General features: G+C 37.9%; 1 protein-coding gene across 1 annotated transcript in view; it reads left to right on the top strand.

The window, feature by feature from the left end:
- NPEPPS (aminopeptidase puromycin sensitive) overlaps window positions 1–13,036 on the top strand; it is an 88,844-nt gene that overhangs the window by 36,431 nt on the left and 39,377 nt on the right. Inside the window, exon 3 of the mRNA XM_075561716.1 lies at window positions 7,331–7,408. Coding sequence (XP_075417831.1) covers window positions 7,331–7,408 — 78 coding nt within the window. The remainder of the gene's footprint in view (window positions 1–7,330; window positions 7,409–13,036) is intronic.

Below are 13,036 nucleotides of genomic sequence, written 5' to 3'. Positions count from 1 at the left end.
GGTTTAAAAAAATCAGTGTTAAAAAAGACCCCGTGTTTAGCTCCTTATTGTTATAGAACTTTTTAATTTTGTTATAGAACTGTTAAAACCTAGTAGTCAGCAAATGTCTTGAGAGGACAATGATCAAAGAATGTTAGACCTTCTTTTTAATGTGGCCTCTTTTTTGGGATCCTGGCTCTTGAATTTTGGTTTCCTTGTAGGTCCTGAATTCTAATTTTTGTCCCCCAGCCCAGCAAGAATACTGCAAGTGCTGTACCTGTTTTCTTCTTTGGCTTCTGTGTTGTGCTTACAAGTAAGCAGATAAACCAGCAGAATAAAGAGACAATTTCTGTGGGGTTCCCTCTGACACTTTAAACATTTTAATCCACTGTTATTCTGATATCAGCTAAACTGTCACAGCCAGAAGAGTCTAGATATGACATTTTAAAATAAAATATAAAACATATCTCATAATTTTGATATCTATAGCAGGAGGTATAACTACACATTTCATGCATTTATTAAAGGTGGCATAATGATTAATGAATTGGTCTGTTCAAAAACCAACAGAAACTCACAGGGCTAGCCCTACTTTGTCTTGTAGGGTAACTATGAGTCCTAATTGATTCAGTGGAAGTAAAGTCTCAACCCATATACAAAATATCATTAGTATTGACATAGTGGTTTAATAATATGAAAATTATTATTAATTTTCAAAATGCTTTCCTAAGTATTACACAGGGATAATTTTTTTTTATTTTAACAATTTATTGGGGCTCATACAATTCTTTTCACAGTTCATACATATACATACATCAATTGTATAAAGCACATCCGTACAGTCTTTGCCCTAATCATTTTTTTCTCTTTTCTACACAGGGATAATTTTTTAATCTGTAAATGTTCATGCTATCTATCTAGGTTTTATACAACCCATTTAAATATTGTCTGGCTTCTCTTAAAATTACAAAAGGTATTCATGCTTCTTGTAATAAAATATAGAATTATATGAAGATGTGAGAGCCCTCCGCTTTCTTCATTGCATTACCCATCTAGTCCCCAAAGCAACCACTCTTAATAATCTAGTATGAATTCTTAATAATCTAGTACCATTCATACATGTTAATAAAGGTTTCTATGATTTTTATAGCTTTACTTTTTGGCTTATTGTCATATACCTATCTTTGTATATTTACAAACATACCTATAAATTAGATAAAAATGAAAATACTATATTAAACATGAACAGATAATACAAAAGATCCTTAGAAAGTTACATCAAGAGTATAAGAATGTTTACTACTTTGGCCATGTCACTGGATATTGTTCTTCAGCTTTATTTTTTTGTCAGTCTGAGGAAAAACTATAAGATTGTAATGTGAATTTTTATTAGAGGCTGAATATCTTTTCATCTATTTATTGACTTAAATTTTTTTCTTTATATTTTTAAGTAGTACCTCTGTAATATTTCTTGCCCATTTCTGTATTGCCTTGAAAACATGTATTCTGTATAACTAATTCACAACTCCCTATTACCATTGAGTGTATTCTGATTCATAGCCACTCTATAGGACAGGGTCGAACTGTCCCTGTAGGTTTCTGGACTGTAACTTTACAGAAAGCCAAATTGTTCTCCCGAGGAACTGCTGGTAGGCTTGAACTGATGACCTTGTGCTTAGCAGCTCAGCTCATAGCCACTACCCTAGCAGGGCTCCTTACTGTGTTACATACATGTGTTTTTGTTACATTTATAAGTGTGTGTTATATCTTGTGCTTACCTTTTATGCCTTCTTTAGAATTTCTGGACTTCATTCGGTATATGAGGTTAAAGATCTGCAAGCTAGAATTCCTAGTTAACAATGTATGGTCATCTTTTCATTGAGTACTATTGGGACCTACTCTACAAATAAAAGAACTTGTTTTAAAATAATCTTTGATATATTTTATACTAACTCTTTTTTGAGTATTGAAACGGATTGTGGTAGCAATTGTTCAATACTGCTTGATGTGACTGAACTATGGAATGATATGATATCTGTGTTACCTCCCATTAAAAAAGTTTTGGAAAAAAATTAGCTATTCTACTCTGTCTCCCTTGGAAAGATGAAAGTGAAACCATCTCAGATGAAACACCACTTTGTTTTTCATCTCTTGAGTCGATTTGAACGGTAGATTCACACTGATAGAAGCAAATTTCCCAGTAGTTTGTACTTCTGGAATTGTGCCATCCACACATCAAGAGGCTATTTAACTTTATTAGGAAAGTCTTCATCAGCTTCTTGTCTTAATTGCACCATTTATACATGTTCTGCCTTGAACTTCTCTGGCAACTTACAGTGTTGATTTCAATATAAGTATAAGTTTAATGACAACTTTAAGTAAGTTTCCCTTCTTCCCATGCCCTATTTCCCATGTTAGTGGAATTTTATTATGAAACTACACACTTCCATCGAAGTGGTTGTTGTTAGCAGTCCCGTTCCCACTTGTGTGGAACTTTATTGTGCAGCTGTGCGTTTCCATTTACGTTGCTGTTAGCTACCGGCAGGTCTTCTGGCTACTCACGGCAGTCCCAGACTCAGAGACTAACAGTGCTCACAGCCCTGACCACTTCTGTGAGTGCCTGTGAACCAGACCATTGTGAATCATTAGATTTTCAATAGCTGAGTTTGGGGTGCAGATTTCCCAGCCTTTCCTCCGAGGCTGTCTTGATAGGGAAGCTCTGCTGACACCTGCTCAGTGTCCTAGCAACGTGCAAGCCTCCAAGGACAGATGGGTTGTGGCTGCTCATGAGGTACATTGGTTGGCAATGGAGCAGAGTCTCCCATATAGGGGCATACCATTGAACCACCACTGCCCTTAAAAGGTAGGTAGGTAGGTATTATTCCTATGTAAGGAGGCTAATGAGACTCAGGTTAAATAGCTTGGCCAAAAGCCACAGAGAGAGTGACAGAGACTGCCCCACAGGGTGACTGGTCAGATACATTTTCTTGCCTTACATGCATTATAAGGAGCTTACTGTTTATTTGAAATGCTCTCCTTCTCAAATGTCGAGGCGCTTTGATTTTGCAGAAGTAGTAATTTATGTAGTCATTCAAGTTTTTAGTACATAGCCATGTCTAAGTGATACTGGGATCAACGTGAAAGCAGTATGGTTGTGTACTAAGAGAAACTGCAAATAAATTTGCATTGAGAGAAAACCTTATATTTCTAATTCATAATCTTGTTTGGATTTCTAAGTTTGCATGTGAAATATTTTCACGTTTCTAGGTTCCTCTGAAACCTTTCGTAAGCCAATATGACATAAAGTGAAGAAGTAGTTACTATTAATGTATATGGAAATTTTTTTTTTAGCATTTCCACACCTAAAAGAGTAATGACCAAATTATACCATATAACCCACAATCTAAAGTAACACTGACATATAGGAAAAGCAGGAATGATATGATTATTGGACAGTGTAGTTCTGGGGAAGGATTGGCAATGCTACTCAGGGTAGGGACTGCCTCTAATGGCTTAACAGAAACAAACACTGAATGAGTTTTACTTTTTGTGTGTGGCAAAAGCAAAAATCCTCATGGGATGTCTTTTGGTGATTGAAAACAGGTGCTACTATAAGTCTTTTGTAAAGGTAAAGTGGTATAATCAAGCTATCCAAAAAATGAATGACCTCTGTAATATTGTTAGTTCAAACTGGAGTCATAAGAATAAACAAGAAACCCTTTGTTAGAGCAAACTAATGACATCCAACCCTTTCATTCTTTTAAGTGCAAGTCAGAGCTTGATACAGGAAGTTTACGTCAGTATTATTTATATTCGTTTACTTTCACTTTCATTGGCTTTAAAATCCTAAAAGGCCAGCTTCCATATGATTATGTACAAATATAAAATACAGTCATGCATCACATAGCATTCTGTGAGATAGGTCGATATGTGGGTTGGCCATTGGGTAAATACCATATTGTATTCTTGGGGCTTCAAAATTTTTTGAAAAATTCCATTATCTTTTAGTTACCTTTGTTGTGAAACATAAAAGACATTATACATGAAGAAAGTAAAAGATCATTAAAGAAAGTTAGCAAGCAAGCAAGAACACAAGTGGAAGTCAGAAAGAGACCAAAGCTTGCTCTTGAATATGGAGTAACTAAAGTGAACAGAAGACATAACCGCTGCTTCCGTCAGTGCTGGCTGTGGGACCACTTCACTCTTTTCACCATTTAGCATGATGTTGGCTATTGGTTAAGTTGTGAACGTTTTTATTTTCTTTAATTGAGTTGTAACCCATCTTGAAGGGTAACGCCTTTGGTCTGTGTCAGTCAGCGCTTTAGGTCATGTTAGCTGCATATCTTAGTCTTCCTTACTCTTGATGCTGCATTCTTCTTCATGTGGTCTAGCTTCTCAGATTACTTGCTCAGCAGACAGGCAAAATACGTTTGGTGAAAGGACACGACTCTGATGCTTACTGCTCCTGATTTTTAACCTGGCACTAATAATCACCTTGTTCAATTGTAATGACTACCTCTGGATCTGTGTACAAATTCTCCCTGAGCACAAGACAAGTCCTGAAATAACCATTTCTTACAGTGTTGCCCTTCGTTTGTTGTAGTTCTTTCTCCACCACTCCCATCCTTCTCCCCTCCGCAGTCAAGGAAACAGAAATAAACATTTCTAAGTCTCTGGTTTCAGCCCAGATGCATTTGACGTTAGATTTAATATCCCGCATTTCACACCCTCCTCTGAATCCAGTTTGAATTGCTGGCATTTCCCTGTTGATGTACTGCTGTAACTGCTTTTGAATTATCTTCAGTAAAGTTTTGCTTGGCAAATGATACTCAGGATTCTGTTTGATAATTTCTGCGTTCTGTAGAGGTCACCCTTTTTTGCAATGGGCAGGAATATGGATCTCTGCTAATGAGTTAGCCAGGCAGCTATCTTCCAAATTTGTTGGCACAGACAAGTGAGTGCTTCCAGTATACTTAATTAAATACATTTCAATTGGTATTCTGCCAGATCCTGGAGCATTTTTTAGAATAATGTATTCAGTGTAGCTTTGACTTCTTCCTTCAATACCATCACTTCTTGAGTATATGCTCCCTCTTGAAATGGTTGATTGTCAGCCAGTTCTTTTTCGTACAGTGTCTGTGCATTCCCTACCCACGCCCCCACCCCCAATCTCCCTTCTTTTGATCATTTTTCCTGCATAATTTGTATTTTGCCCCTAGAATCTTTCACTGTTGTAACTCTAGACTTTGCTTTTTTCTTCAGTTCTTCCAGCTTGAGAAATGCTGAGTGTGGTCTTTTAGCTGTTAGGATGTTTTTTTCAAGATGTCTTTTGAAACTTGTTGTTCTGATCTTTTACTTTGGATTGTCTTAGTCACTGCTCTTTTAAGGATTTAGATGGCTTATAATTTATTATAGAAGGTACATTTGTCTTCCTAACTTAGGTTCCTTATTTTTCAGACCAGGATAGTTACCCAACTGAGTATATAATTTTGTATGTATTAATACTTAAAGATAATAAAGTTATGAAGAATCAAGTGTTTACTAGTATGTCAGACACCCTATTGCAATATTCTTTGGGTGCATTTTAGTAGTTTGCTTATACTTTAAATTCTTTAAGGCCCAGTGGGCATGATCTTCTATTAATGCCTAGGATGTAGTAGGTGTTGAATAAATATTTATTGAATGTACTTGAGTGTGAGAGTAAACCAGTCTCTAACAACCGAGGGGGTCTGTAGGTGCAGTTGTCTTGTTATCATATATAAAGATCGTAGTAAAGTCATAGAAGATAGAAGAGACAGTAAAATAAAGGAGTCAGACACATTTTATAGTAGCATGCTCACCTCTGGGACGGCCATGATCCCAGCAGCCAGGTCTGCACAGAGAGAGACTGCTTACTGTCTTGAGACATTTATAGGTAGCCATATGACATGGATATTCAATAGTTACACACGTCACCAGGTGGGTGGTCACCACAGTAAAGTCCCTGAGCTCACAGGTGAGGAAGCCTAATGCCTGCAGTGGGGGAAGACATGAGGGGCATGGGTGTCGTAGCGGGAGGGAATGACAAGAATGTCTGCTGCATCCACAGGGAGACAGAGTCAACCACGTGCTCACTTTAAGGCAGCAGAGCCCTTAGGGGAGAATCTGTGGGAATGTATTTAAAGCAGGATCATGTGCTTGGACTTTTATCTCTAATTTACCAAAGTGACTGCTTTCCTACCGTGGAACACTAGCTTTTTAGATTCCCTCTGTTATTTTATTATTATTTTTAATCATTTTATTGGGGGCTCGTACAGCTCTTACCATAATACATCCATCCATCCATCCATTGTGTCAAGCACATTTGTACATTTGTTGCCATCATCATTCTCAAAACATTTTCTTTTTACTTGAGCCCTTGGTATCAGCTCTTCATTTTTTCCCTCCCTCCCCCAAGATTCCCTCTGTTGTAAGTTGGGGAGTAAGTCCTGCTCATATTTCCTTCAGTGTGAGTTTCCCACACTTGAGCAGAATCTAGAGAAATGAAGTAAGTCTATCATGTTGGTTAGGTTTTAATTTTTTCTTACATTTAATACTGTCAACTTTATGGACAATAAAATTAAAATGTATTTGGTATTATCTTGTCAGTAGCTTTAACTTGTGTTTTGCTTCTTTGAGGAATATACACCATCAAGGTATTTTCTAATTGCAAATATTCTGTACACAGTTTGAATATTGAGAAAAATAAGCATTTTTCTTACATTATATAATGTTGGATTAAATAGAGAGGAAAGTGTTATATGAGAAACTGTTCTAAATGCGAACCTGTAGGAGTTGTCCTCCAAATCAGTGTTCACTAGCTTCCCCTCCCCCATCCCTGCCTTCAGGCGTTATTAGAAAATGATAATGCTATTTACCTTTCCTTTGTGTTGAAAATGTTCCTTATAAGAGTTTACATATTTCCTTTTAAGTGTATTCTTAGCTGTTTTATCCTTTTTATTACTTTTATAAAGGCATTTTATTTTATCTTCCAGTTGTGAAGGCACTTGAAAACCATTGAGAATCTATGTTAATTCTGTAGCCTATCTTAATAAATTTTAGCATTTGCAATAGGCAATCATTGTTTGCTTTAGATTTTCCTGGCATGTCATCTTAACATTTAAAAGCAGTGAACTTTCATCTATATCCATTTTATTAAGGGTTTCTATCAAGAATAACTTCTGAATTTTAGTGTGTGTTTTTATCATCTATTAAGATAATTAAAATGTTTTTTCCCCACTTAGTTTGCTGTATTTCATTGGTTTATATTTCATGTGGATTGGTTATGTTCATGTAATCAGACTTGTGGTCTGAAACTTACTTTCTCTTTCAGAAATACATGCTACAGGGTTCAACTACCAGAATGAAGATGAAAAAGTCGCCCTGTCTTTTCCTAGCACCCTCCAAACAGGTGAGACAGCAGCTCTTTAAAGATGGCGTGGTAAACAGTGACATGTCTTTGTTTTTCAAAAAAAATATTATTTTTGCCCTACTTTTTTTATCAGATTAGGATAAACTTTTGAAAGAGTGGTTCAGTGTAACTTGAGCCACGTGTTTCTTCTGAGGAGGTTGGCTGTGGGAAGAACAGTTCCGTTTCCTAGTGCTCCATATTTTCAACAACCACTTAAAACAGCCCCAACTAATGACCCTATCTTGAATACAATGCATTGTAGTCAACATTTGAAACCTACACTCTTACTGTGGCTCAGTGAAGGCTTCTAGCCAGGTGACTCCCACCAAGTAATGGTGTGGAATCAGACACATTCAGTGTTTGAGACTTGCCATGGAGTATTGGCTAGTCCATTAATAAAGCAGTAAATAGGTGTGTCATTTCTACACTACATCCATTTTCCAATTGAATTCATATCTCTGAAATATAGGACTTAGAATTGTATTTATAAAATGATGCTCTGCAGATTATTTTGATGCACAATCAGAGATTAGATGCTAGTGAGGACACTAAGAAAATACTGATAAGTTACTCTTATTAGGCATCAAAATAGAAATTAATATGCTTAACCTTTGGGTTAGAAGAAATCTCTCTGTGGTTAACATAATGAAAGAAATAATATACAAAGCAATAGCTGTAAAGCATTGAGATTTTGATAAATGACAAACCCCTAAAGCCCAGGCTCAATGTCAGTAGTTACTCATAGAGCCCTTTGGGTTTCTGAGGCTATAAATCTGTACGGGAATAGAAAACCTTATCTTTTTTCTAAGGAGTAATGGTGGAGTCAAAGTGCTGACACCATATAAAATCTACTTCGCCACCAGTGGACCATAAACAAATGAAATAAAACACATAATGTGCAGGAAAGAAAATGCAAATAGCTAATAAACATAGAAGAAGATATTTAGCCTTCCAGTAATGAGAGATCCCCAAACAACAGTTACCAGTGTTTGGTTGTCGTGTAACCTGGAGAGGGGTGAGGGGTGGGAATTCTGGATGAGTGACTGCCTTGACAATACTAGCTGGAGCCTACATCCATACTGCTTATTTTCTCTTAGTTTCTTAGTGCTACTTTATAAGAGCAATATAAGTGGGTGACTTTAATGAACAGAAGTTTATCTTCTCACAGTGGCACAATGAAGAAAGTGCTTGACTGCTAACTGAAAGGCTGTCAGCTTAAACATACCCATTTGCTCCATAGGATAAGGCGGTGACTTTCTGTTCCTGTAAATGTTGTTGTTAGGTGCCATTAGGGTGTGAACTCCACCTACAGGAACCAAATCAATGACCACAGGCCTGTCTGGTGACTGTCTTCAGGGAGGATGTCTGTAAGCATCTGACCTCCCCCACAGCACTGGGTCTGGGTAGTGGGGTGGGGAAGCATTCAGGAACTAGAGGAGTGAGGTGTGCCTCCTTGGTTGAATTGCCTCTTCTTTGTAACTCTTGTGTGGGGGGCGGGGGTGTCCAACTGTCTACAGGTGAGCTTTGGGTTTCCACTCCAACCCTTTTCGTTCACATTGATATAATTGTTTGTTTTGGATCTTTTGATACCTGATCCCCTCGATACCTCCTGGTCACACAGACAGACTGGTGTGTTTCTTTCATGTAGGCTTATTTGCTTCCCTGCTACATGGTTGCTTATTTAGCTTCAAGCCTTTAAGACCCCAGATGCTAAGTCATTTGATAGCCGGGCAGCATCTACTTTCTTCACCACATTTGCTTATACACTCACTTTGTCTTCTGTGATCGTGTCGGGAAGGTGAATATCAAAGAGTGCCAGGTTATTAGAACAAAGTGTTATTGTGTTTAGGGAAGCCTTGATTAGCAGTCCAAAGTCCATCTGCTATCTTAATTCTTTATATATATATACACACACACACATTGGCCTCTATCTCTTTCATTATAAATTAATATATTTACATTATACGTGCCTATAGCTATACATCTATAAATAGCTTTTGCTTCCTACTTATTTTTTCTTTCCTTTCACCTTTTTCCTGTCCCACTATCATGCTCACACTCCACTTGGCTCTCAGTAATTCCTCTTAGATACATTGCACTTGATCAAACCCCACTAGGCCTCCTCGCCATCATTTTTAGATATATATATGTATATGAATATAATAGTGATGAATCATGTCCCAGAAAAGGTACACATAAGATGCCTGATTTTTATCTCAGTGTTGACATAATTCAGGTGACTTAAATAAAAATTAAAAAGAAATTTCTCTAGTTTCCAAAATTCTTATATTGACGGTTCTGTTGCCTTAGTTTAAAAATATTTTAGAAATTAAGAAAGTTTTAGTGGGTGAACAAGTAAATGTGGTGAAGAAAGCTGATGGTGCCTGGCTATCAAAAGAGATAGTGACTGGGGTCTTAAAGGCTTGAATATAAACAAGCGGCCATCTAGCTCAGAAGCAACAAAGCCCACATGGAAGAACACACCAGCCTGTGTGATCGAGTGGTCCCAAAGGGATCAGTTACCAGGCATCAAAGAACAAAAAATCATATCATTGACTGCACACCTCCATGATAGGATCGCTGAAGACAAATGGGTGCATAAGCAAATGTGGTGAAGAAAGCTGATGATGCCCGGCTATCAAAAGAGATAGTGTCTGGGGTCTTAAAGGCTTGAAGATAAACAAGCGGCCATCTAGCTCAGAAGCAAAAAAGCCCACATGGAAGAAGCACACCAGCCAGTGCGATCACGAGGTGCCAAAGGGACCAGGTATAAGGCATCATGCAAAAAAAAAAAAGAATATGAGTGTGTGTGTGTATATATATGTATATATATATATGTATGTGTGTATATATATACCACATTGAATGAAGGGGGAAGTGCAGAGTGGAGACCCAAGGCCCAAGTGTCGGCCACTGGAGATCCCCTCATAGAGGGGTTTAGGAGAGGAGATGGGTCAGTCAGGGTGCGAGGTAGGTACCGATGAAGAGCACAGCTTTCCCCCAGATCCTGGATGCTTCCTCCCCCCAACTACCATGATCCGAATTCTACCTTGCAGGGCTGGATAGGGCAGAGGTTGTAAAAAAAAAAAAAAAAAGTTTTAAAGTTTTACTTTAGTGGTATTTGCTTTTTTTCTTACTAGGATTTTGTGTGTGTGTGTGTGTGTGTGTGTGTGTGTGAGAGAGAGAGAGAGAGAGAGAGAGAGAGAGAGAGAGAAGAGAATTAAAAAATTTATTGTCAGGAGCATGTTTTTGTTTTCAATTTTTTAATTGTAAATTTGATGAAGGCTGATAGCCATGAATGTGCATTAAAAAAATACCGAGTCAGAGCATAAAAAAACAGTTGGATTTTTGCCAGGGAAGTGGTGAAAGAAATATATACTGAAAAGTATTAAAAAGGTGCTTAAGGAAATGAAAGAAAGCCTTAAATAAATGGGAAAACATCCTGTGTGTATGGAGTGAGAGATTTAATACTGTTGGCAATACTACCCAAATTCAGTGCGATCCTTATCAAAATTTCTTAACAGCCTTCTTGTGAAAATGGGATAGCATGTCCTCACATTTGTGTGGAATTAATCAGGTGCCTCAAATACCAAAGTACTCTTGAAAAAGAAGGCCAAGGTAGATGGGCCTTCTACCAAAGTACCAAGAACTCACACTTCTCAAGTTCAAAACATGCTTTAAAACTATAATAAGCAAAACAATCTAATTTCGGTATGATGAAAGACATATAAACCAATGGAATAAAATTTTAACAATTTTTTAAACAATTGATACAGGAACAACCAAATCTCTACATGCAGAAGAAAAAAAATTGGACCCCCGTACGTTTTGGGTATATTACCATACAGAAGAACAAACTAAAACGGATCAAAGACCTTGAATCATAAAACTTTTAGAACAGAAGAGTAATGTTTCAGGACTTAGTTTCTGACAGTGGCTTCTTAGATAAGACACACACCCCCACACAAAACATGAGCAACAAAGACAAAAGAGATAAATTGGACTGAATAAAAATTTTGTGCATCACACCTCCATGATACGATCGCTGAGGGCAAACAGGTACATAAGCAAATGTGGCTCAGAAAGCTGATGGGCAGCAGAAAGCTGATGGTGCCCGGCTATCTAAAGAGATAGTGTCTGGGGTCTTAAATGCTTGAAGGTAAACAAGCGGCCATCTAGCTCAGAAGCAACAAAGCCCACATGGAAGAAGCACACCAGCCTGTGTGATCACGAGGTGTCGAAGGGATCAGGTAAAAGGCATCATCAGAACAAAAAAAATCTTAACCACAGTGAATGAGGGGGCAGGGGAGTGCAGAGTGGAGACCCAAAGCCCATTTGTCGGCCACTGGAGATCCCCTGTGGAGGGGTCTAGGGGAGGAGATAAGTCAGTCAGAGTGTGATATAGCACCGATGAAGAATATAGCTTTCCTTTAGTTCCTAAATGCTTCCTCTCCCTGCCCCCTACCCTCTCCCCCCACTATCATGATCCGAATTCTACCTTGCAAGTCTGGATAGAGCAGAGGATGTACACTGGTACAGATAGGAACTGGAGGCACAGGGAATCCAGGGCGGATGATACCTTCAGGACCAGGGGTGTGAGTGGCAATACTGGGAGGGTAGAGGGAGAGTGGGTTGAAAAGAGGGAACCGAGTACAAGGATCTACATGTGACCTCCTCCCTGGGGGATAGACAACAGAAAACGGGGAGAAGGGAGACGTCGGACAGGGAAAGATAGGACAAAATAATAATTTATAAATTATCAAGGGCTCATGAGGGAGCGGGGATTGGAGAGGGAGGGGGGAAATAGAGGACCTGATGCCAAGGGCTTAAGTGGAGAGCAAATGCTTTGAAAATGATGAGGGCAATGAATGTACAGATGTGCTTTACACAATTGATGTATGTATGGAGTGTGATCAGAGTTGTATGAGCCCCTAATAAAGCGTTTAAAAAATAAAAAAGAATGGAAAAACAATTTTGTGCGTCAAAGGATTTTATCCACAGCGTGAAGAGACAACCTACAAAATGGGAAGGAACATTAAAGGAAGTGAACACAAACAAAAGACAAATGCTTTATTAGTATTTTACACAGTAAATGAAAAATTCAATATAAAGAAAACCAAAAGTAATTAAGAGTTACCAAAAAAGGGGAGGAGGGGAACAGAGGGGGCTTTGTTTAGAATACACGAGTGTACATTAATGGCAGTGGGAGAATTTGGAAAAAGAGGGTAAAAAATGTTTGCACAACTTGAAGTATACATGTTGAAATTGATGAAATGTGTAGTTTCTGCCATGTAGCTCACTATAGTTATAATAAGAATTTATAAAGGCTGTAACATAACAATCAAGACATAGCACAAACCAATAAAAAAATTGGGCAAAGAAGTTGAATAGGCAATTCCAGAGAGTATACAAATAACTATGAAAAAATAGTATTATTAGTCATTAAGGAAATGCAAATTGAAAGAACGTCACACAAAGATAGATAGTATCTAAAAGAATGAAAATAACAAATGTCCGTGTGTAGTGTGTAAATTAGGAACTTCATCGATTGCTGGTGGGAATGTAAACGGTGCCACTGTTGAGGAAAACAATTTGGTTCCTCAAAAAGTTAAAAGTGGAGGGTTCATG

Source organism: Tenrec ecaudatus, chromosome 10, assembly GCF_050624435.1.
Source record: "Tenrec ecaudatus isolate mTenEca1 chromosome 10, mTenEca1.hap1, whole genome shotgun sequence".
NCBI classification, from domain to species: Eukaryota; Metazoa; Chordata; class Mammalia; order Afrosoricida; family Tenrecidae; genus Tenrec; species Tenrec ecaudatus.
The sequence above is the reverse complement of the archived record's forward strand: the minus strand, read 5'-3'. Positions and strand labels throughout refer to the sequence as shown.